This window comes from Spermophilus citellus (assembly GCF_964194105.1).
Source record: "Spermophilus citellus genome assembly, chromosome: 18".
NCBI classification, from domain to species: Eukaryota; Metazoa; Chordata; class Mammalia; order Rodentia; family Sciuridae; genus Spermophilus; species Spermophilus citellus.
Window position 1 is genome coordinate 51,359,224 of NC_138200.1, and position 25,697 is coordinate 51,384,920.

At 41.3% G+C, this 25,697-nt stretch overlaps 1 protein-coding gene across 1 annotated transcript; it reads right to left on the reverse strand.

Moving 5' to 3' along the window:
* Nucleotides 1-898: 898 nt before the first annotated feature.
* DYNC1LI2 (dynein cytoplasmic 1 light intermediate chain 2) lies at nucleotides 899-24,292 on the reverse strand. Its single transcript, XM_081274809.1, has 13 exons — nucleotides 23,973-24,292; nucleotides 23,763-23,836; nucleotides 21,667-21,783; nucleotides 16,667-16,897; nucleotides 12,042-12,211; nucleotides 11,151-11,244; nucleotides 10,096-10,231; nucleotides 8,351-8,462; nucleotides 7,710-7,769; nucleotides 7,041-7,082; nucleotides 6,619-6,736; nucleotides 5,704-5,820; nucleotides 899-3,853 (listed from the first exon to the last, which is right to left on the reverse strand). The coding sequence occupies exons 1-13, from the start codon at nucleotides 24,077-24,079 to the stop codon at nucleotides 3,753-3,755; spliced, it is 1,479 nt and encodes a 492-aa protein (XP_081130935.1). The 5' UTR covers nucleotides 24,080-24,292; the 3' UTR covers nucleotides 899-3,752.
* Nucleotides 24,293-25,697: the final 1,405 nt, after the last annotated feature.

Here is a 25,697-nt window from a genome sequence, read left to right on the forward strand (position 1 = left end):
AGATGGTAAGAGTTATATTTGCCTCACAAGAGATGTGAAGATTAAATCAACTTGTACAAAACATCTAAAGTGTGACTGGTATATAGCAACCTCCAATATAAGTATTTGCTATTACAGTGTTACTGGTAGTATCATAAAATGAAATAATCCCTCATACCACCCTACAGATTGCTTGAGACCCCTGAGGTACATCACCTTAACCAAGAATCAAACCAGCATCACCAATACAGGGACAACTCAATGTGAAAGTAGAACATGTACAACCTCATCTATTCAGTAGCATTCTTACAAAAATGTCAAGCCAGAATCAAATCATGAGGGAAACACTAAGATGGAACTTTCTATAAGACCACTGGCCTGACCTCATCTGATATATTTAGGGGTAAAATATCCCGATGTTAAAAACTGATGAATCTATAAAAAATAATAGGGGTGTTCAATACATTCTTTTTCAACTTTACTGTAGGTTTGCAATTTTTAAGTTGAGGAGATAATTTGTATGAGTGCAACAGTAAGATACGCAATTCATGTATTTGAACATAAAAGCTACAAATTTTCTTGAGCAAATTTTACAGTGCAAGTGGAAAGCATTACAATGTAGTTACTCTGAAATTCCTCTATGAATCCTCAATGCTTTTAAATTGGCTAAGTGCAAATCACTCAAAATGAAATATTTATATAAGAGGCCAGAAAAACAAGACAGTCTCTCACAAATCCTCCTGCATTCTACACACAGCTTTGAACTCCACAACTTTCAAACTATGACTTTAAATGTTTTTATCAGAATTCCTGAATTTTTAAGTGAGTGGTATTTTTAGCTACATGATCAGATACGCAAACAATGGTTCTCCAGTGGGATGATTTATTTATCAAAAAAAAAAAAAAAAAGTCACCAAAATCGTAAGCAGTCTGGATTCGTGTTTATTGAAGCCAGTAATTAGAGACATCTTTTTTTTTTCCAGCACTAGAGAGTAAGGTTCCACAAGACTGCATACTGCACCCGGATAGAGCCACACCCCTGGACTAAGGCTGGTGGGGGATAATCTGCAGTCCTATTTTAAGTTAAAAACACCAATGAACTTAGCATATAGACGACAGTGAACTTTCACTTACAGCATCAACATTGTTAAGGTCATGATGTACAGAGCAGTCACTTTCAAATTCATTAAATTAATAAAACATGACAATGTTTTCAGTTTAAATACTGATTTTAAAATGCCAATTTTAAAAAAGTGCAAACAAAAATAAAGTAATCTAGCAGCATACCTGTTGCATTTTTAGGAAAGACCAATACATGGCCTTTATTTGGGCCACATCTTCTAGGTTGGGCTTATTTTTCTTTGATTTTTCCATTTTAAAAACAAACAGCAGATGTAACCACTATAATAATGTGTATAAATAAGTCATAAAATTGTCTTTAACTGTCTACCTACATGTGTAGTCTGCAAATAAAATGAATTTTATTTTAAAAAGTAAAGGCTGCTTATTATTTGGCCTTTGGTTCCAATGCTTGAAAACCCCCAAATAACAGAAATCTTCTCCCCTCCCACCCTCTAAAAAGAACCCTGAAGCTCCCCCAAAGTTGGTAGACTTTGGCAACCACTGAGCACATGACACTACGCATCAGTTTCTTCTGATACTAGGAACATCCATTTGTCATGAGAATAAAAGTGGTCTCCAAGAAACCTTCCTTCACAAGACCGGCACCTTAGTATTTTCATAGGCTTTACTACATCTTACACTGACACAAAAAGTGCTTATCAGTTCAAATGATAAAAAAAAAATTAAATTTTGCATTACTATTTATAATCACACTGTATCCCTCTTAGGCATGTGCCTTTCCAAGAATTTTTTTCTTGTTTCTGAGGTTATTCATTTTGCCCCCAGCTACTACAGAGGGATTAAGTGACCCCCACCTTTAGTGTGGCCATGAACTGTTTGGCATCTACTGGTTGCTACACCACAACTACCACTCCACAGTCAGTTTACTGCCATCACCTAGACAACCTGGTAATTGGAAGCCACGATACATGTTTAAAAAAAAAAAAACTGAATTAAAAAAAGGAAAAAATAATATATTTCAACAACAAAACTGGCACAAGAAACATTTTTTCATTTGTCAGAAAGGCAAGTGAATACGCAGCTTTCTTCTTAACAGTGTTCAGACCTTTACAAAAGCAATTCAAGACAATTTTAAGAGTTTTGTTATATAACATAAGGATATTAAGTTATGCCCAGTATTATGTTAGTGGTCAATCAAATCTGGTATGTAAAAGTAATGACATTAGGGAAGTTATGCTGAGACACAGTACAACAAACATTTATATAAAAAAGTAAACGCCATGTAAGTGAACTGTGGTATTTCCCTTGGTTCGACAACAAATGTTTTATACATTAAATTCATGGTAGTGTTTGCATTTAAATGCTGTGTCATTTATAAAATTAAAAGTGCCATCTCAAATCCACAGAATTCATTCCCAGAATGGTGATGTGACATGACAATGTGCATGAATCTGCCCTAAATGGGAAGACACCTAAAACACTCACTTCCGTAAGAAAAAAAAAAAAGCTACATTTTATGAAAAACACAAAAGAAATTATATCATTTTTGTTTTCACTATAAAACATTCACACTTATTTGTCCATCTGATAGCAATGATCAGACCAGGGAGCTAGGACAAGACCTTTTGCATTAGTAGAACTCCATGAAAGTTTCCACAGACTGTAAGGCAGGGATTGGTGCAAGACAATTAACCAGAGTACAATTACATTAAAAACCTCCCCCAAACTTTCTGTAGCACATTGCATTATGGTAGAATGAGAGGTTGATTACCCATTTTCTACTAGTAGGCCAGCCTGTGGTCGTTTAAAAAAATAAAATAAAATAAAATAAACAATAACAAAGCAGGAGCTATTTAGAAAACACAACTCAAAGTAAACTAATTTTGAGCACAGCCCACAGTGACTGCCTGCCCCACGATGCACATGCATGGAGCCCAACATCTCCCCAAGGACAAGGCTTGAGCCAGGCATGTGGGTCCTGGGCAACTGACATCTTCCCAATCCTGTGTCAGCTCCACCTGACTCAGGCCCCCCACACTTAATGTATCCTCCATAAGCTAAATGCATTCAGAACAAGTCTAAATCCCATTTTTCTTAGTGTTTAGTTTGGAAATGCTTCTAATTTTAATTCTTAAACAATGATTATTTGACTTCTACTGAACACACAGTATTTACTAACACTGCTCATCTCTCTTTCTTCCTCCACCTCCCTCAACGTCCGGCTTCCCCTCCATCACGTCTCTCGTTTCTCATTTCTCCTTTCAATCTTTCTCTTTTCTGGACTTTCTGCTACTTAATCTGCTTCCCAAGAACAAGTGAATTTGCTAACACGCAACTGGTCAGACTAACCACCAACTGATAATGATTTCCTGGTCTCATTTGCTCCACCCCAACAGAAAAGTGGGCCCCCTTTCTCCGCACTACAAGAAACCCAGTTACGCTCGCTTCCCACGAGAGCCACATGCCCGAGAGTCCAAGGGTTATCCTTAACAAGGGGTCTGCCACGTAATCTTCCTAAATGTGCATTTCACACTCGGACAAGCCAATAAAGTTTTTTTTTTTTTTTTAAAGAGTTCATCTCCCCTTCCCCAAAAAACTGATAGCATGTGCCATATCAGAAAAATCCTGGTCTTAGCAGATCAATATACATAGTTATTTGGTCATTTGACATGTGGACTTTTTCAGGAGGATCAGGCTTCATTTTCTGTTGAAGAGTTTGTTACCATGGAGTCTGGTTTTCGAGTCATTCTATCCAGTTCTTCCTGAACATTTGACAACACAGTCTTTTGTCCTTAAAAAAGGCAAAAGAAAAAAAAAGCAGCAATGTGAGAACAGGAAAAGATTTTTAAAAAGAAACATTTAAAATTATACAGACTTCTATAATCACTTGTGGTGAACAAAAATGGGAAAGCCATTTATTCAAGAATCATGAAACAGACCCTAATTCAGTCTTTTTAATTCTAAATGTTACAAGTCTGTGCTCCCCCAACTATGTGGCTGCCTCTAGCAGGGGTATCTCTGTGCCAAATGCAAGGGCCTTTCTGAAAACCATCTCACTCTCCAAACCCAACCCCTGAGCACTCTCACTAACACCTTCCTAGAAATGGTCATCTGAGTTTCAGGTATATGGCAAACTGCTTTCTTTGCCCCGGGCAGATAAGTATTCAGGTTTTTTCTAATCACAGCACTATGGACTGACTCACATGCACAGCCTGAAAACACCATGTGTCAATATGAGATAAGACCAAGACCAGGCAGTTCAATCCTGCACAAAGTTGGTGCTCACATTTTTCTGTTTCAAACACTAACAGGGCCTAGAAAATGACCCCAAATTCTGATAAGTGAAAAATGGTCATGGCCATGGCCAAGGCCACCAGACTCTAAAAACTTTGGAGCTGCCAAAGGTCCAGGCTGTCCAGGAAATGGAGTGATAAGGGTTTCATGGGCTCTGGAAACATTAATTAGGGAAAACACTGTATTAATATACCTTATAGTCAGTGGAAAATTAAATGCAGTGGAAAATTAAATGCAAAGAACCCCCCCCCTTTTTTCCTTTTACTTTTGGGTACTGGGGATTGAACCTAGGGATACTATCACTGAGCTACATCTCCAGTCCATTTTATTTTTTGAAACAGGGTCTTACTAAGTTGCCCAGGCTGGCACTGAACTTGTGATCCTCTAGCCTCAGCCTCCTGAGTCTCTGAGATTACAGGCATGTGCTACAGCACCTGTTGTAAAGCAAAGACCCTTTTAAAATATTATTTTAGCATGTGCAAGACCCTAAGTTTAATCTCTAGTACCACAAATAAAATGAAATGTCCTTCAGCTTTCTGAGAAAATGTGTGATTCTCAAGGAACCTGGTTCTTTTGTTTCAGAGATCTCCAAGAAAAACTTGGCCCACTAGCCCATATGGAAGGATAGGTGGGTGGGCCACCATAGAGTTCAGAGAGGAAGAGATGACTCTCTAGGTAGACCGAGGGTTCACAGGCTCTAGCCCATGGCAAGACTAAGAGCAGTGGAGTGCATAAAATCCTTCAAAGTATCACAGAAAAATAAACAGAATAAATAAAATGTCAATAGTTTACACGAGGCCACAATTTCCAGTGATGAGAGCTTCTATAATAGGGTCACATGTACAATTCAGGCTGTGCCTTGACTCACCTAAGAGCCTAAATACATATACATCTCACTTTATTTATTTATTTATTTAGTTCATTTAGTTTTTGGTACCAGGAATTGAACCCAGGGGTGCTTAATCACTGAGCCACATCCCCAGCCTTTTTTGTGTTTTAGAGATAGGGCTCACTAAGTTGCTCAAGGCCTTGCTAAATTGCTGAGGCTGGCTTTGAACTCGTGATCCTCCTGCCTCAGCTTCCCAAGCTGCTGGGATTAGAGGTGTGTGCCACGGCGCCTGGCTACATCCCACTTTAAATGTGCCCGGGAAACCTATTGGTAATAAGGCAACACCACAGAAAGCACCCTGCTCACTATGAAACGTAGATCTACTTCCACGTGTGGTTGTTCAGAACACCATGAGTCTGCAGGCCAGGTGAAGGTACACAATCCTGTATGTATTCCCATCCTTCTAGTACAGCTTGGCCATAAGGGCCATGAGTCAGTCTCCAAGGACCCCTTTATACCTGACTTCTTGGTTGTGCTCTGCACTCCACCAGCACCAGGACTTCCAGGAGAGCCTGTTTTTTTACTCAGAAGACTATTGAAGAAGCTGGCCAACACCCCTTCACTGGCTGCATTATCTGAGGAAACAGTAAGCAAAGAAAGCATCACACGAACTGGATGACTTAAAACAAAAAAAGTAGTTCTCAACTTGCAATTAGCCATTCGTGGCCATCACCATCCTACAATCAAATTCATTTACTCCGAGTCCTTACAACACTAACGCTGAGGCTAATTATGTGTTGGCATGGTTACTAGGTGGAAACACATTATAATTCCTACCTAAGCATAAGGATAACACATGCTCCACACCATCTCTCTGTCCTCAAAGCAGTGTTTTTCAAAGTTTTATAAGCCCTTAACACTCCCAGCCTGCCATAAAAAGCTCATATCCTAAGTAGAAAATACCCATCAAACATTTGAGAATTAAAAAGGTTTTTGTTTTGATGGTTTTACTCAATAACTTTGGGTATCAATAAGCTGCTGGAAATAACAGCTACTTAAACTAATAAGTAATTTAGCTTGACAAGAGCAGTGAAGGAGAAAAAAAATCTCAATTTATAAATAGTAATAATATAAACATGAGACATAAAAAACTCAAAATACACATTTTAAAGAAACTTTCTATTTTGCATTCCTTTCTGAAAGCATCTGCAGGACCTGAAGTCTTACAAAACAAAGAAAAAAAAATAGAAAAAAAGGTTCATGGGTCACCAATTCCAACAAAGGAACAGATCTTGGATGCTGCCATCCAAAAATCCCTCCCTCTAGGAAGTGGAAAGAAGCTCTTCTTCCGGGAGAGCATAGCCCCAAGCTTTCCTAGATCTTCACTCCTACAGACCTAGAACTAAACAATTCTCCATAAACAGAATACTTACTTTTGATGTTTGGGTCGGGCTTCTTTACTGACGTTCCTGGGGAGGCACTTGGTACACTGGCTGGCCCTCCCCGGCCCTGGGTCCTTGGAGAGCCAGAAGGTCCTCTCGCAGGGGATTCCTAAGTCCAAAACCAGTCCAGGTGACACACATAAATAACACAAAAATAACAGAAAAATACAAATCTCAAAAATGAAGATTTGATTCTGCCAGAAATTTTCCAGAGTCTAGGTGAAGAACTGGGAGTTTGCTCCTAGTTCAGCCCCTTCCTAGGCCTCAGTTTCTCCTAAGAGGTCCTTTAGAAAGACCAAATTCCCACTGAACATAAAAGCCCACCTAAATATAAGCTCTCATAAATAATGGTATAAATTCTGAAGATACCCGTGACACAGGCCATGACCCTTTGTGTTGTATAAAGTACTCACGGAGGCTCTCGTGGGCGTGGCTGGCTGCTTGGCAAGGAGTGACTGCAAAGAGAGGGACAAACTGGCCATTAACCAAGGCCTGCAGAGTGCACTTGGGCTGGGAGAAAAACTTACTCTTACTATTCCACTAGAGGGCGCCATTAACAACCACCAAATTGTATTTTACTCTACTGGCAAAAAAACCTATTTGGTATATAGTGAAAAAGATCCAAGTAACCAGGCTTTAAATTTTTATTTATTTATTTTTGGTGGTCCTGAAGATTGAACTTTAAGACAGGGGTGCTCTAGCCACACCCTAGCCCTTTTTTAATTTTTGAGACAGGGTGTCACCAAGTTGCCAAGGTTGGCAATGACATTGTGATCCTCCAGCCTCAGCCTCCTGAGTGGCTGGGATTACAGGCACACACCACCACGCATGCTTCCAACCAACCAGTTTTGAAGCTAAGGAAGCAAGCAGGGCATAGAAAAGAGGAAGAGTTGGAAAAATAATTATCAAAACCCTGGACCTGCCCATACCCTCAGAAAAGGGGGTGAAAAGGAGACCTGGTCCACAGTTCTATAATGCTGCAAGTTCTCTGGGATTCTCTCGTACGCAGCCCCAGCCTCATCCTAAGGAATTGGCATTCCAAGCATGAGAGGGCCTCTGTTTTAATCTCCCAGTCTTCTTACCTGTTGCTTCATTAGGAACACCTGCTCATCCTCTGCTGCCAACTCTTTGTCATGGACCAGCTGTGAAGAGACATACACATTTGTGGCCATGGGTCGAGAACACTCTCAAACAACTGAAAATTCATGCTATAAGGGGAGTCTTGGGCTCAGGCCTCCACATGGATCTGGAAGATCATTCCTGAGATGGTACATTTTTCTTGCCTGGTACAGACAGTGTCCCAAAATTAGCCATAGCATTGGGCCAACTGACATTTTTAAAGTCTGGCAGATCAGGGTCTTCAGATCCCAACAGAGAGGAGATCTAGCAACAATAATCCAGAGGTGGCAGCAGCACTATCAGGACTCACTGGGACATGCCAGCTAGCTCTATGTAGGTGCACCATTACTCATGCTCCACCATAATGAGCCACCCACATAACCACTAGACCTCACCTGAAGACTAACAAAAAGGTCCCTGGATTACTTATTTCTTCAGAGCAGTACAATTAAGATCCTTTTCTTCTTCTTCCCTTGTAGGGCTAGGGATGGAACCAAGGATCCTACGCATGCTAGGCAAGCATTCTACCACTGAACTACACCTCAATCCAAAACCTGAATCTTTTTAGGTTTCTTTCCCCATTAAAAGTGTTTGCTGTGGGTACCTTTCTCACAGGAGGTTTCACAATGAAGTCCTCATATGCATCTTCTGGCTTCACGGTTGTAAAATTTTCATGTAAAATAGCTATTTTCTTTTCATTGTCCCAACCTGCAGGTCTAAAGGCAAAGAGGGATTGGATTGCTTTTCCTGGGACTGCCTTACAAAATACAGAGCACATAGGTTAGAAAGCATTCCTGGATGAGATCCTATCCCAAAAGATCTGGTCTGCAGCTGCTGGGATGGTTTGCAGCTTCCGCAGCATGTATACCTCATCAGATCAGCGTGGCAGGTCCTGCTCCACACAGAGCTCACCAGCCCCAGGCCTAAGAGGTCAGTCTGAGATCTGACTGACCACATATGGCCCCCACTGGAAGCATTCAGAACTCTCCCCCAACTGCCCTTATAGGAGCAAGGACACAATGGGACCCTGTCTTGACAAAGAAGAATGTAGAGAGTAAAAGAGAGGACAAACCTTGGGTGGGGACTATTTCTCTTAAGCTTTGGCATGGAGTCTTCCCTCCTATGGGTTCTCTGAGGACTGTCTTTTCTTTATTTCTTTTTTTTGGTGCTGAGGATATCGAACCCAGGCACTTTACCACTGGGTTACATCCCCACCCCTTTTATTTTGAGACAGTTCCTTGCTAAGTTGATAAGATTGGCTTTGAACTTGAGATCTTCTTGCCTCAGCTTCCTAAGCTGCTGGGATTTTTTAAGACCTTGTCTCAAAATAAAGAATAAAAAATAGTTCAGTGATAAACCTTCCCTGGGTTAATTCCCCAGTACCAAAAAAAAAAAAAAGAAAAAAAAAAAGCCAAAAGATGTTTTTCTATTCCAGACCAGTCCCAAGTCCAACCAGGCTCCCACTTTCTCTAGCCTCTCATGGCTGCCCCTGGCCCTCATGTCTACTGAGGAAACACTGTTCATCTTCCAGCATCACTCCCTCTGCCCTTCTCTGTTGCTCTTCCTCTCTTTGGCTGTTCCTATATCTTTTTCAGTCCCACAGAAGGGAGCACATTTCATACATTTCTGTGACCCCAACAGAGAACCTGGGCATCAAGGAGATGCTGAGTAAGAACCGCTGAATGAAAAAATACAACTGCTAAGTCAAAAGGCCACCTGAGCCTGAACATCTACCTGCTAGCCCAAGTCCTCTCAGAGAGAACACAGCTTCATCATTATTTATGTGTTCAGAAACACAGTTCTCCAGTGAAAGACACAAACTCAGGAAAACAGGTATACAAGTTGCTGGCATGACAATTAATCCCAGTAGCTCCCAAAATGTGAAATGCTGGAAATTAAATAAGTACTGAGTGTGGCCAAAATCCACACTGGCAGGGATGTGGGAGGATCACCCTTATCAGATAGCAGAGGAACCAGATGCCATAACAGAAGACATTCAGGATCCTTAAATGAAATCACCTATACTTCAACTACCTCCCCCAGTCAGTACTTCACCAGTTGATAAGTGCCATATATGGCTCGATTATGTTTGGGCAACTTGGTCTCATTGAAGAAAGGCAGCACCCCTGGCCTCACCACTCACTTCCCTCAGGCAGACTGTCTCATAGTCCAGAAAGAGAAGAGGGAAAGATGGGTGTATCTACCACCTCTGAGGTCCAGCCCCATGGCAGCCCGAGAGCTGCCTGCACAAGACACGGACAAAAGGCACTTTATATGAAAGGGTAAAATGCATAGCAAATGTACTATGAAAAGAGAAGGGGTTAAAAGCATCACCTTTAAAGAACTCACATAAATACTGCATCCTTTTCCACTACTAAGGCAGGCGTGGTAAAGTGGAAACCGTATGTTTTATGAACAATGTACTTATACAACAAATCGAGATTTTTCTCCTCCTTCACTGATGTATAAATCAAGGCAGCTCCATCTAATCAATTTGCTTAAGGAAAACCAATTCACTGCAAGCAGAGACAAAATCACATACAAGCACAATCCTTACAGTACTACTCACAAGTCTTATCAGTTTTGATTAATATATGAACATCAAAAATATATTACAATTTTAAAAACTAAAAAGGGAATTGTAACAGATGAACCAAGTCAAAAGCATGAAATATGCTGACGCTAGCAGGCTATACAGTTGCTTTTTTAACACCTTACTGTTGTCCTGCTCTCTCAGGTTGTTTCCCAGAAAGCAAAGTATTAATGGCACTGGGGCTGGCTTAAGAGAACACCCTCAACCAGTTAAGGTGTGTGGATTCTGTCCTAGCCAGAAGCTCTCAAGTGAGCAAGTCTGTCATTAAGCATACCTTTCCAGGAAAGGGTATTAACAAGCTAATGGGCTCAAAGGAGATGGTTAGAACCCATCTGTCCTCATATTCCAGGATGTGACAGTAGGGCACCAACAACTATTGGCTCTTCACAAAAACAAGACTTCAGAGACTGGTGACACAGCATCTCTCTCATAGGTAGCACAAAAAAACACAAACACATGAGAAATACTTGTAGCACCTAAAACACCAGATTATTAACTGTCCCTTCCTGAACAAAAGCAAAGTCTAAGAAAATTTCTAAGCATGGTACAATTATTTTAATAACAAAATCATCACTCCTTAATATGAATATCATCTCCTTAATATGAAAGCCTATGAAATGTACAGCCTTAAAAACAAAGAGTAACCAAAGATAGGCACAAGTTAATAAGCCTCAAATCCCAATACAGTAAAATATAAAACTAGTAAAAAGATATACATAAGTTCTCCCAGGAGAAGACTACTCTGAGTTCAGGAGGGATTTCTAAGATGCCCCATTTAGTGGGAATCCATGTCCCTGGGCCCCAAGGATACACTGGAGGCAGAACCTCCGCAGGTGCGACTGGATGAAGTCCAAGTGCTCGTCCCTGTAATCATGTTCCTTCTCCAGGATGCTCACTGCATCACACTGCAGGGGAGAAAAAAGAAAAAGAGTCATCTCTCTGCTTCTCTGTCCCCATTGGAGAATAGGAAAAGCACCTTTTGCAGAAATAAAGTATCATAGCTCCAAAGAAGAAAGCCATTATAAAGGGTCCCAGTATTAATCAGAGTATAGTAAAAAGGAACAGGAGATTTCTCTCTTTCATCCTCTCAGCTTCTTCATCTATAAAGTGCATATACAATATGCCTGATCACCTCACAGTTGTTCTAAACATTAAACAAGGTCACATGAGGTCCATTGTACATCACTGGGTACCACCTCCACAGGGCTCCACTCTCAACAGGATAAGACTGGCACACCCTGCTGATCGCAACCAGGGTGGCTCTGATGGGAATATCGTACTTTTGATACCTCAAACATTTTTAAAACTACTTTTTTATTCTTGTGTAAACGACACTTTATTTCTCTATAATTGAACTCAATTTCCATCCTAACCTCATCATTCTATTTTTTCACCATCAATTTGGACCAGATGAACTGGTTAACACAGCCTTAAGAAAACTGCTTTTAGTTGAGTTTCCCATACAGTCTACAGTGTTTCGTGGAAATTAACTGAATAAAAGTGAACCAAGTGATGTCACATTTCCAGCTACAACGTTAAATGACAATTTGTTCTATCCTGAAACATTCAATAAACCTTAATGGTTCCCAAATAAGCTCAACTCTCCCTAGGAAAGAAACTTCTTCAAAGCCTCTCAATCTTTCTTTGAGACAGTGACTGTTCACTGGCCAAACCCAGCCAAGCTTACAATTCCTGGACGCACCTTTGTGCACACCACCAACACTGGGATCCCCAAGTTATGAGTCAGCACGTTGTCACCTAGAGGCAGGGCAACATTTTCTTCATCTGAGCCTGAGATCAGAGGCCCTCTTCTCTGTGGGGAACCCTGACAACCTTCTTCAGGCTCAATATAGTCTTGAAAATCTTTCACAACTATAGAGGAAAAAGGGGAAAAAAATATATATATATTAACTGTAGAAAACTGAAAAATGTAGTAATAGACAGAAAACAAGCAGCTGTGTGCACCAACCTTCCCAGTTACATCTGACTGCAGAAATCAGAGATTTGGGAATGGTGATGCAAAATGACAATTCTGACATTCAGTCTGAGCTTCATAACTTCTGAGCAGCAAAGACATTTCTCTGGTGTCTTCAATTGCACCAACTCCTAAACAGTTCTTTTCTTTTTCTGTTTTTTTTTTCTTTTTTATTTTAGGCTTTTCTAGTTCCAACTATGAAAAGAATCACTTTTCTTAATCCTACTTTTCAAAATACCAAATTAGTTGAACTGCTACTTCAACATAGGTGACCACTGGGAATCATTATAACCAATAAAACCCAGAATCCTTATTAGAAATGCTTACTAAATTACTGAATTCCATAAGAGCATGCTGTTTCCACATGGCTGAAGGGTGTCAGCACTAAGTAACAAGACTGAGTCTGCTTACCACCAGCCCAATTTCCTCCTTGCTCTCACTCATGTGAACTCGGTCTCATTTTAGAGATCTTGAGTCACACATGTCATGTGTATGGCCTCTCCCTGACTACCACAACAAAGGGTCAAAGGCACATCTGCTTCTTGGCGTACACACTGACTACCCTAGCTAAGGAGGGCCTTTAAGCCAAGTGCTTGATGGCTAGTCAAACCAAGCGACCACAGACCTACAGACCTGCACGTAGATGTGGGGCACTTCAAAGCTCACATGTCAGGCAGATAACAAAGACATGATGGTTAAAGCTATTTTGAGCCAGAGGAGACAACAGGCAGCTCTACCCTTTTAACAAGCCCAACAGGACTTAGGAACCACAAGGTATTTTACTATTATTAACAACATATTTGCCAAGTAAATGCAAATAACAGCATTACACAGGGCCCTAGAGAAAGGTGCAGTCTTCTCTTTCCCCACAGAAATGTTTAAAACAGTAAGTTTTTATTTACAGAGATTTTTGGTTATCCTTGCATGAGCTTCTGAAATTATCTGCAAGCTCATCATATTTCAAATAATACTAGGCAAACTGAAAGCTAATTGCTTAAGCTCTCAAGTGTAGATGTGATAATATTTCATATCCACAACTTTCACTTTAATTAAGTTCATGCATATAATTCATTTTCAACATAAATAACCTAGTTGAGTGATCTTCACTCCATTTTATACAACAAAGAAAAATCTGAGGTGATTATTGAAGGACATCAGAAGAAATCACAGATTCTCATATTTTCTCTTTAAAGAAATTTAAACAAACCTTTAAATAAACGAAAAATACAGGGACTTAACAATCTAGGTATCACTGAAGGCCCTTGGCCAGTGAGCAGAGCAGAGCCTGGAGTCGGGGAACAGGTGAACTAGGCTACAGCGGGAACTGAGGCGAGGCAGAGCTCAGGTGCCTCCATTACCCAGAGTGCTGCCCAAATTCTGCTGTATTATACGATATGCCACGAGGTGAGAACAGCCTGGAATCTCTTGGTAAGACCTAGACATACTATAAAGGAAAGACTTAAATTGTGGTTTTTCAACAAGAGTAGGAAATTGACATCTTTTAAAATAACTCAGCATTTTAGAAAGCATACTGGAAGGCAGAACAAATGTGTACAACATATAGGTAGACGAAAAGGGAAGATTAAAATAGTGAGGACTGTGTAACTCCAAACATAATATGTGCATATTCCTTAGGGGATATACATAGTGCAGCGTTAACAATTCTCTCTGCCTGGTGGGATGGCCAGTAATTTTATAGCGGGGGCCATCCAACTAGAATGCATTAGCATGAAGACAGAGTAGGTTCAAGAAGACAGTCACAAAGTACTCTACCTTCCCTACTCCTATATTTCCCCTAATACCCCCACTGATCACCCCACTAGATCCACAGACCTGAGAGTCCACAGGCCTACGTAAGCAACAGAGTAAACTGCGAATGAGCACCACCTTCTGGCAGCTCTGAGAGTTGCTTCCCATCTAGTTCTGGTTCTTGCAGCCAGTTATCACAGACTCTGAATCACTGGAGACCCTAACCCTGAAAGAGAGTGGCTGGCCACAGAGGAACTCTCCAAAATCAGAAGACTGAACGTCGGTTGGATTAGAAACTGAGTTCAACACAATCTTTCACTAGTTCAATACAATTCAGAGTCCAAATAATCTGGAAATCAAGAGTCCTCTGCACAAGAGTATGTCCAGCTACTTTATTAAAATGATTATCTAAACTCAGCACTTACAAAGGCACCCCTTCAGCATGCAGCACAAAGGCATGGCTACCATTCCCAACATCTCAGGCATGGGTGGTAAAAGCAGAAGCCTTCAGAAGGTGAACCAGAGTCAAGAGACACGGACTTGGTTCCAGCAATTGCTAGTTGCTCTCAAGTGTCTTTCTCCTCTTCCTCCTTATGACCAAACAAAACCCTGATTTTCAGAACACAGAGCCATACAGAATAAAGACATTTCCCTTTCCTTAAAAGACAGCAGAGCTGGGCACCACGGTGCATGCCTGTAATCCCAGCAACTCAGAAGGCTGAGACAGGAAGGTAGCCAGTTGAAGGCCAGCAAGGCCCTAAGCACTATTGAGGCCCTGTCTCAAAAACAAACACACAAACAAACAAACAGCTGGGGATGTAGCTCAGTGATAAACACCCCTGGGTTCAATCCCCAGTACCAAAAGGAAAAAAAAAAAAAAAAAGAGAGAGAGAGAGAGAAAAAGAGAAAGAGAATAGGCATATGCCCATCAGCCCTTCCTCTTTCTCTATCCTGATGTCTGGAATACAGATGTGGAGGCTAGAGCTCTAGTTGTCAGAAGGAAATGAACCACACCCTAGAAATGACAAAGCAAAAAGCACAATGGAGCCAGGATCCTTGAGCCATCTTCCGAGTTCAGTGCTGTTCCCTAGTCCTAAACTGCCTACTTCTAGACTTCATTTCCAGGAGAGAAAAATAAACCTCAGTCTTGCTTACGCCATCACCATTCCAGGTTGTGTGTCACAAGCAGCTGAATCTAACACTGACAAAAACATCAATGACTAAGCCTACAAAACAAATTCAGTGTTTCATGCAATAAGCTTCCCAAGAATAGGTATCTTGACTGCTATGTCCCCAGCACCTAGAATTGTACCGAATATTGAATAGGTACTTTCCCTATCCGGGAAAGAGCAGTGTCCTTGGCCAGTCTCTCTTTTCCTCTGTTTTAAAAAATCTTTACAAGGTTATCACTAATAACACAGGTTCAGAGAACTGGTACAAAGCTACTGGACAGCGGACTGAAAACAGTTCTTCAGCCTCAGAACTATTCTAAGAAGCTGTCTTCAGGGTTTCTATTTCAGAGGAAAAAGAGACATTATCTACAAAGGTCAGTGGCTGATGACAGACAAGCTGAGCTGCATAATAATCACTACAGCACACATGTGGATGACCCAGGAAATACAGGCATCAAATAAAAAAAGCTAAACTCTTTGTTTTAGCTAATGTGGAACAGGGCAAGATGAAGTGTGGGACAGGAAGACACACACCAGGAATTTAATTTGAATAGCACATCAAAATTTCTGAACCCTTCTGCCAGTAAGTGTGATGATCCCACGTGCCATGCTCCAGAGCTCTCATCTATTCACTAAAGGAGTGATGTCATCCTGTGGAATCAAGCCAGACTAGGCCAAGCCTGTCCTGACCAAGACAGTTGCTACTGCCACAATTCCAGTCCCTGCCCCTCCCATTTCCCTGGCAAGAGGACAGAAGCTGATGTAACTGCACAGAGGCAAAGGAAAGGAAAAACAAGCTTCTGAACCACATTAAGGAAAAAAAAAAAAAACTTCCTTTAATTTGAAAGTTCTTTTTTCTCAAAAGAACTCTGACATCCTAAGCCTTAAAATAGACTTTCATTTAGTTGCCCCCCCCAGATAACCTTTTTATTCCTAACTAAAGCCACATTTGCTGGGCTCCAAAACGAAGTAAGGTAGGAGCTGAAAGATCTGTCTTTTTCAGGACTCCCACTAAAGTTGCCAACAAGAGGGTACACAGGGCCTTCATGGAATTCCAGGGCTGTTGACTCAAGCTGCAGAGACCACAGCGAACCCCACATCCTGATGCTAATGCAACAGACAAAAGTGACATAAAAGCCTGGAGGCCTACAACACTGATGAAGTTTTAGGAGATAAGAGAAGAAGTCTTACACTAAAACAGAATCAACGAAGATAATAATACTCATTCCTCCTATTCAACAACTGACACTTAAAGACTGCTTTGAATGCTTTTTTCAAAGTATTCTTGATATTGATATTTACAAAAGCAACTCTGGAATCAATGGTGCAAAATAAAACATAAATATGCAAGGGAAACCTCTCAACTGTAAAGGTGGTTCCAACCATCCCAAAAGACTAGTGAATTTTCCAAGAAAATTTTAATTTACTTACACTTCCGCTCCAGCTCCCTCATTTCTTCTGGTGGAATTTTCATTTTATCAATGTGTTCACGCAAAACACTAGCCCACTTCTGTAAAGATTCCATCACAGTCCAAGGTCTAGACATGTCTGCAACAAAAATGACCAGGGTCTCCGGCAAAGATTCAGCAGAAACTGCAAACTTCAACAGGCCTTTGTGGTACAGATCTCCATCCAGAATCCATACATTGCAACGCGTGTGATCTAAGAAAAGAAATGAAGCCAACAACAGTCAGGAGCAAGTTATCTGAAGAGCAGATATAGGAAGATCACAAATTCCACACAGAATGCAAACCTAACTGAAAAGGTGCAAATGTTCAGTGGACAGCAATCCTAGGTCCTTGTGGTTAATGAACTTTAAAAAAATTTAAGACTATCATATATCAAAGTATCCACAACTAAAAAGCCTTCAGCAATATCTAAGGTGCAGAGTAAAGGTAAATAGTTTTCAGTAAGAACCAAAAAATCTAATGTTCACTGGTCAACTATGACATGGTCTAAATAATCTTTTGTCCTAAGATATCAGCAATCTTGTGAGGTGGCGAGTAATGCTGAGAGCTTGTGGTTAAACAAGGCCTTGTTGTGTCAGTCACATTAAGTGGTGCATTCACATACCATGAAGGGTACCAAGAGACAGGTCCTTTGTATTTAAATGTCAAGATAAAATCACTTCTGATATAAATTGAGACATGAATTGCTGGATGCTTGATGAGATTAAGGAATTACAGATATTCCTGTGGTAATAACATGGTTACATTTTCTAAAAATCCTTATCTTTTAGATACACTCTTAGAAGTATTCATAGATGAAATGATACAATGTCTAAAATCTGCTTCAAAATAATCCATTATGAAGTGAAGGGAGAAAAGGGTTATACTTGAAATAAAACTGACCAAGAATGGTAATTATTGAAGACAAGTGATATTTACATTGTGGTTCATGATACTGGTCTCTCTACTTCATATATATTTTTCGTTTTCTATAGTAAATTTTAAAACCTATATGCATAATTGCATGAGTACAGACATTTAAAAGAATATAGTTCCAAAAATCATATTTAGATGATCAAACTGTATACAACAATTCTCCAAACTGATAATATATTTTTAAAAAATTGTATACATTTTTCTTGGTAACTTTTTTTTTTTTTTTTTTTTACTGAGGACTGAACCCAGGGGTGCTTAACCACTGAGCTACACCCTTAGCCACGCCCCCCCCCCCCTTTTTGAGACAGGGCCCTAGTAAGTTGCTTAGGACTTCACTAAACTGTGGAGGCTGGCCTTGAATTCATGATCTTCCTAACTCAGCCTCCTGAGCTGCTGGAATTATAGGCATGTGCTACCACGTTCATGGTAACTTTTTTTTTTTTATAAAAGTAACTTGAAAGACACTTCTACTATCAAAAATAACTTAATTTTGCATCAATTCCAACATAAACTTACAATCTATCTTCCACTAATTATCTTTTTGGTATAATTAATACATTCATATGCTATAAAAATATACATTTATGACTTTATTTCAACAGTATAAGGTATCTAAATCTAGCTCTACTTTTAAACTCTAATACACATATTATATAGATTATATATTAGATGTTATTATACAAATAATGTATAATATACATAATATGTAATACATATAATATCATATAAGTAATATAACACACACACACACACACACACACACACACACACACACATATAGTAGGAAGAGGGTACCAGGTATTGGACTTGGGGGTACTCAACCACTGACCCACATCCCCAGACCTATTTTGTATTTTATTTAGAGACAGGATCTCACTGAGTTGCCTAGCACCTCGATTTTTGCTGAGGCTGGCCTTTGAACTCACAATCTTCCCGCTTCAGCTTCATGAGCCATGGGGATTACAGGCGTGCACCACCACACCCAGCTTCTAATATATATTTATTTATGCTGGGGATTGAACCCATGATCTTGAGCTTGCTATGCAAGTGTTCTACCACTTTAGCTAGTGGTTTTAGTTTAGATTCTGTGAATGCCTTAAAAAAATAGGTTTGAATGCCTACCTACCAGCTAGTACAATTCTTTTTTTCAGCCTCTCTTGGTACTGTTCACTATACATAACTCACCCATGTGCATGAAGATCACACCCCACATAGCATTAGATGGATCTCCCAATCCGGATGCAGAGACCCTTTGACATGTCATGTCTCACCACAAACCAGGTACAAGTCAGAGACTATTTTCGTTATCTGGGTGACTGCCTGCAAAATGTATATTTATAACCCAGTCACACCGCATAATAAAAAAGACCAGGGCTGAAAGATATATAATTAACCACGGGTAAGGGCAACTGTTTCATCAAATAGGAACTCACAGATAGTCAACAAAAAAGGTTTTAAAGTAATCAAAATCCATTAGTCCCCAGTTTTTAATTCTACAAATATTTCAGTGAAATTAATACATAGGAACATTAAAACAGGTTTTATTTTCAAAAGCTCTAATCATTTACCTATTACTTTTCTCAGAAAATAAAACAAAAACAGACCTCTTAAAACATATTACTTCAAAGTTACCCTAAGTAGTATATTTGTTGCTCAATTTACATTTTAATAAGTGTTCTTTATCTGGGATAATGGGACAAAATGGGTAAAAGGGATCTGAAACAGAAGTTACCATGTACTTAATGTCAAGTAAATATGGTTATGTGATGCTTTGACCTGAAATGTGCTTGTGCCATCTTGAAAAAGAGGCTATGAAGATGCACAGAATATCTACACCATATTTTGTCCTTTCATTCTGTCAACCTGTAAAATAGGCACTATAACCCTATTCTATACATGAGGAAATTGAAATGTAGTGTGGTTAAGTCAGTTGCCCAAGGTTACTCTACTGCTGGTTATAGGAGAGGCCTTAGGAACCAGTTCTGACTCCAAAACACAAGATCTCTCTACAATAACCATGGTGCCTACAAAAACAGGAAGCAAAACAGGTAACACAGACGTGAGAGGTCCTCTAAGCCTGGCTCAGTGGGCCCCAAAGTCCCAGCACTACAGCTACCAACTCCACTGGGCCTAGATGGATACCTGATGCCTGTTCATCTGACAACAAAGACCTTGGCACCAGATCAATCGCCTGCTTTCAAGACGTTCAGGGAATATTCAGCAAGAAAAAGGAAGTCAGGAAACGGGAGCAGGAATAAAAATCCCTGGGGTTCTAAAGTTAGTTTATACAACGTAAGGTTTTGTTACCGTTTGGATCTGAAATGCCCCCCAAAAGGCCAGATACTAAAGGCTTGGTTGCCAGCCTGTGGCACTATTAGTAGTTGGTGTAACCTTTAAGAGGTGGGGCTTTAGTTCAAGGAAGTAGGTCACTGAGGGAATGTCCTTGAAAGGTATATTTTGTCACCCACCACTGCTTATTCTGTGTGCTTCCTAGCCTCTTTGAGCTCTACAGCTTGGCTCTGCCACACACTCCCTGCCATGACGTGCTGTCTCACCACAGGCTTCAGGAGCAACCTAAAAGCAATTGCGTCAAGTGACCATGGACTGAAAACTCTAGACACTATGAACCCAAATAAATCTTTCTTCCTTTATGTTGATTTTCTTATGTATTTTGTCACAGTAACAGAAAGCTGACTAACACAATTTCCAAGTTGAGATGGCAGAATTATAGTGCAGGCAAGAACCTTGGTTCAGACTTCAATTTAGCAATAAGGAAGTGGGGGACCAGAGGTGGTAGGATTAGTTCTCCCTTATAAAATTAATCACCTTTACATCATGACCCTTCCTGCTTAAATGGTAAAGTCTATAAAGAACTTATTTGGTACTGGGGACTGAACCTAAGGGCACTCTACCACTAGCTATTTTCCCAGCCTTCATTTTATTGAGACAAGATCTCACTAAGTGGCCAATACTGGCCTCAAACTTTCAATCTTCCTCCCTCAGACTCCTGAATATATGGGATTACAGATGAGTGCCATAGAACCTAGGAAAGAATGTATCATCTTTAGGCTACAAAGGTAACTTTCCGACATACACAAAAAAAGACCCAGGGATCCATATTACTTATTTTACGGTTATTAAAAAAAAAAACAATCAAAAAACAAACTAACACTGCCAAGTACAATGGTGCAGCACACCAGTTATCTCAGCAGCTCAGGAGGCTGAGGCAGGTGGATCAAAAGTTTGAGGCCAGTATCAACAATTTAGTGAGACACTGTCTTAAAATAAAAAATAAAAAGGGCTGGGGATATAGCTCAGTGATAAAGCATCTCTGGGTTTAATCCCTGGAACAATCCCCACCCCCCAAACCCTAAAATAAAATCTAAATGATTATAAAGGAAGCATTACTAACTAGTTGTAACCAAAATCATTAGTCCACCCATCTCACAATTAAAAGAATTTTAAAATGATATCTAATCCTTGTAAGAGTGTTTACCACATGCTTTTAAATACCCTGTGTAGGTAAAAACCATTATGCTCTGCATTTTAGAGATTGTGAATTAAAGAACATTATCACCCCTGCGCCTTTATTCCCTCCCACCAAAGAAATACAAATTAGCATTTCTTAATAGTCACATAGAGATTCAGGAAATCCTCCTTGAGTGAATATACATTAAATTATACACTCTGAACAACACCAATTACAGACTCTCTGTTAGAACCAGGCAGAGAAACAATACTGCCAGATTAGTATGCCAAGCATACTCCAAAGCTTTAAAAAAATCTTTCTTACTACTTTTATATGCATGTGAAACTTTATCTTCAGTATCTCCTGTTAAATAGAGGCTAAATAGAAGAGCAATGAATGGCCCCATTCTTCATTTTGCTAACATGCTCTATACAAAATCCTGTGAATGACACATATTTCACTTATTCCCTTATTATTAATTCTCTTAAGAACCAAAAAGAAAAGTTGATAACCCCTGACATGTCATAGGAGTCAGAGTCCTGCATGTATCCCTTACCATGGATCAACGCTTCACTCACCATCTCGGTCCTCATCATGGACACTGAGGTAGAGATACTCTAGGCCTCTTCCTTTTTTGCCATGCTCTGCTCCTTGTAGTTTAGTCATAAGAGTTGTTTTACCAGAACCATCTTCACCTACAAATGATGTTTGCAAGAAAGACAAAAATGTACTGTTTATTTTGGACAAGGATGGCATGTTATATCAAAGTCATGACATTCACACAACAGGGAACAACTAAGAATGGCACCGACCACTGCTGAGGTCTCATTTGCTTTCATAAACAAAGGAGATTTTGCTCTAAGAATGACTGGTGGTGGGGGCAGGTAAAAGCAGAAAATTCCAAGATCACATTGACCTTCTATTGCAGTTTTCCTTACTCCACAAGGGAAGGCATAAGGCAAGTCCATCAGCCTTAGCTAGATTTTCTAAGACATGCATTTGGAGAAATTAAAGGAAAAGGTGGGACTAGTTTCTCACAAAATAAATTTCTACCACAAGAATGCAAGAAATCTTCAAAACACAACTAACCTCAAAGTCTAGGAACTCTGAATGTTTTTTTTTTTTTTTTAGTCTGATCCTGCCTCACCATCATGAAGAATGGATGTTATTTTTCTCACTTGATTTTAGTACATATCCTTCAAAAGCATTCTGAAGGCTGAGAAACTAAAGAAAATAACTACAGACCTAAGCAATGGGTACAGTCTGAGTAATTAACATTTTTTCATCTCCAACAATCTGATATCTCCTCCCCACACCAAAAAGAAAAAGAAAAAACAAAATAAAACAAAAAAACAACCACCTCTCTAAACAGCAGGTAGAACCACTAGTAATAATCATCACTAGGCATTCCTGGGACTTAATAATATAGAATTATAGAGGGAGCGAAAGGCATTCCACAGATGAGACTCCCTGTCGATTTACAATGCTATTATTACCTTTTTGTCCTCTACATCCCAGCTGGACCATTGTAAAAGTTAGCTTAACTTCAGTACCCACTCATCCTTAGTTACTTTCCACTCTACAGCCAAAGTTCTCTTTCTAAAACACAGATCTAGTGCTCTTAACCCTTGGTTTTTGAAGATCTCTAAGAGTCTGCTAACCTACCACAATGAACATCATCTGAAACCCATTTAGTCCCCTCAGAAACTATGGGGAAACCATGAAGACAATGATGCCCAAAAGTATAGATGGAGGTAAGATAAAAGAATTATAAAAATCAGAAGCCTTCAAGAAGCATTAACTCTTCCAGCTTTTCACAATCTGCCCCCAACTTCCTCTAGTGGCATTTACCACAAGATTTTAAACAGTTTCCAAACCCCAAACCCTTCTGTCATTTTTGTGTCCTGCATCCTGACACTTCAGAACAGGCCCAAATTTCTTTCAACAGAACAAGCAGCCTGATGCTCCCACAAGAATCTGCCCATGACAGGCATGGTGTAGTGCAATCACCAACATATCTGTTTCTGCTAGACTGAGGTTCTTGTGTGGAGCATCAGAGCTGTCTCTGCTGTCCCAGCCTGCAGGTCCCACTACACAAATGTGTGTGTTGTCCGAAGGACAACCACCTTTACTTGTATGCGGAAACTGAGTTCACATAAGTTAAGGGGCCTAACTCAAGTAACCCAGCATTGAGGGCAATAATGGCAGAAAAGTCCAGGGTACTGACTGCAAAGCCTGCTGTCCTTGCAGACTCTCTAAATCATCCGACTGTGCACTGCTCATAATAACCGAGGAAGGCTCCTGCGGCAGCTCCTAGCCCAGGTCATCTTGTTCTCCCGCCTACTCCATCTAGTCTTCTCAACTACTCTCTCCCTTCTCTCCACCCTCAACTTGAACAGAGAAGACTAGGGGCGCAGGAAGTCAAGCTGACTTAGCGGCCAAGTGACTAAAGGAAATGTGCGGACCACCCCACACAGCCCCTCTGGACTCCCAAAGGGCCAGCATCCCACCGTCAGGCGTGGTGGGCTTGGCGATTCTCCAGCTGCCATGCCAGCGCCGAGAGAGCCCTCCCGGACTGCAGACTGGCAGCAGGGAAGGAGGGGAACGCTGGGACCTGTGGGAGAGGCGCCGCCTCGCCCACCCGGGCGGCCGCGGGCAGCGCCCCGCCGCTCACCGAAAACCAGGATGTTCTTGCCCGACGGTAGCTTGGACCTGGCGCGGGTGGACACTTCACTCAGGATGGAAGACCTGCAGCGACAAGGGGAAGAGCGGTCAGCTCCGGGGCCGCCCAAGACCGGCCGTGACGGCCGTCTGTGTCTGCCCAGGGTCCGGCCGGCACCTCTCCATCCTGCCGCGCCCTCCCCGACCCAGCCTGCTGCCTCACCACAGGCTCTGGCCCTCCTCCTCCTCACTGGTGAGGTCGCCGGCAGCAGCCACCGCGGGCCCGTTGGGGCCCAGCAGCAGCTTTTTCTCCACCCCCACCGGCGCCATCTTGCCAACTGCAGCCACAAAGAGGGCCCTCCCCCGGGTCCGCCGAGGACCCGCAAGGACCCGTGAGGACCCTGGCGGGGCCGCCCGTCGTCCCCGCGCCGCCCACCACCAGGGCCGTACAGCTCAACGCGCCCCGCCTGGCAGGCGATGTCTGCGGGCTCCTACGGGTCGCGCGGCCGCTGCGGTAGCGGTAGTCAGGCAATTGCTAGGGCAGCCTTGCAGGAGGAGGTAGGAGGGAGGCGGGCGCCGCCCGGACTCAGAACGCGGTGGCGGCCTCTGCTGGCTGAGGGGTGCGACGCTGCGCCCGACCCAGGACCCAGCCCGGCTCGCAGTTACCTGGGTCTATCTAGTGCTAGGGAGCCCCGGGGACTGACGCAGCAACCCACTCTTTGGAGTAAGACTGATGCTCGATCGCACCACGTAGCTAGCCCTCACAGTGTGCCAATCTTACTACAGGCACGGCGGCCCACCCCTGTAGTCCTCGGGACTCGGGGGGTCTGAGGCAGGATTGCAAATTTCAGGCCCCAAAGACAGCGAGAACCTGTCTCAAAAAATAAAAGGGGCTGGGGATTTTGCTCAGCGGCAAAGCACTCTCTGGAGTCAGTCCTCAGTACTACCCGCGCAACCCCCCCCAAATAAAAACTTACCTAACCCTTGACCGATGAGGAACCTGAAGTTCAGAATTTGGATGCTAGAAGGTGGCGTCTTGGTACTTATTGTACTCACTAATCTGAAACTACTATATCGTGAATTTAACCTAATCTTCATCAATCCCTGCAGTGAAAGATCGATCGGCCTTAATCAAGATCCTCAAATCCTCATAAATATCCTGCTTTTCACCTCCACCTTCGTAAATCTTATTAAGACTGTTCACCCCAGTGAACCATATGTTTGGGTTTGCTTTACTAAGAGTTAAAAAAAAATATTTTCAGCGGGCTGGACATGGGCTCAGTATTAAAGCGCTTGGTACTTGGCTAACATGTCCAAGGTCCTCCTGGGTTCAGTCATCAGCACCTGAGAGGAAAAAATTTTTTTTCAGGCATCCAGCTTTTGACACCAAAATTAAACTTTCATTTCCTGTGTGTGGGGGGGCGCATAAGAAAAGGGGTAGGGGATGTGAAAGAGGAAGGTGCAGGGAGAAGGAAGAGGAGGAAAGAAAACTGCACAAGAGTAAAGTTAGGTGTGGCCTGAGTGTTCTCAATGTTTTGATGGAAGCAGACTACCGTTTACAAGGCACTACTAAATATCACAAGTAAATGGGATGACAGAAGAGCAACCATTTAACTGGGTTTCACATGATAGTGATCCTGGCTCTGCCAAAAAACTGGGCATAGTAAATTATAGCACCCAACAAATGAGCATATCATCTGCAAACCTGAATATATTTTAAGCAAAAGATCAGGAATAAAAAAAACATTAAATATATTACATCTCTGGAAGCCTGGGAAGATCAAGCAAAGTGTTAGAAATTATAGAAGGGTAAGCAGTGTCTATATTTTCACAGGCAGAGGATGGGAGTTGAAAACTGTTAAGCCAGTTGAGCTTAAATAGCACTAGGTGATACTCTAATAATATTAGAGTAGTTGGAAAACAGCATTAAATTTACACAATATCTTTT

Coding starts and splice junctions, on each gene's coding strand:
- DYNC1LI2 (XM_081274809.1), bottom strand. CDS start 24,079: ATGGCGCCGGTGGGGGTGGAGAAAAAGCTGCTGCTGGGCCCCAACGGG. Junction 16,898..21,666: donor CCATGATGAGGACCGAGATG/GTGAGTGAAGCG, acceptor TTCTTTTCTTAG/ATCACACGCGTTGCAATGTA. Junction 11,245..12,041: donor TGTTGGTGGTGTGCACAAAG/GTGCGTCCAGGA, acceptor TCTCCCCTGCAG/TGTGATGCAGTGAGCATCCT.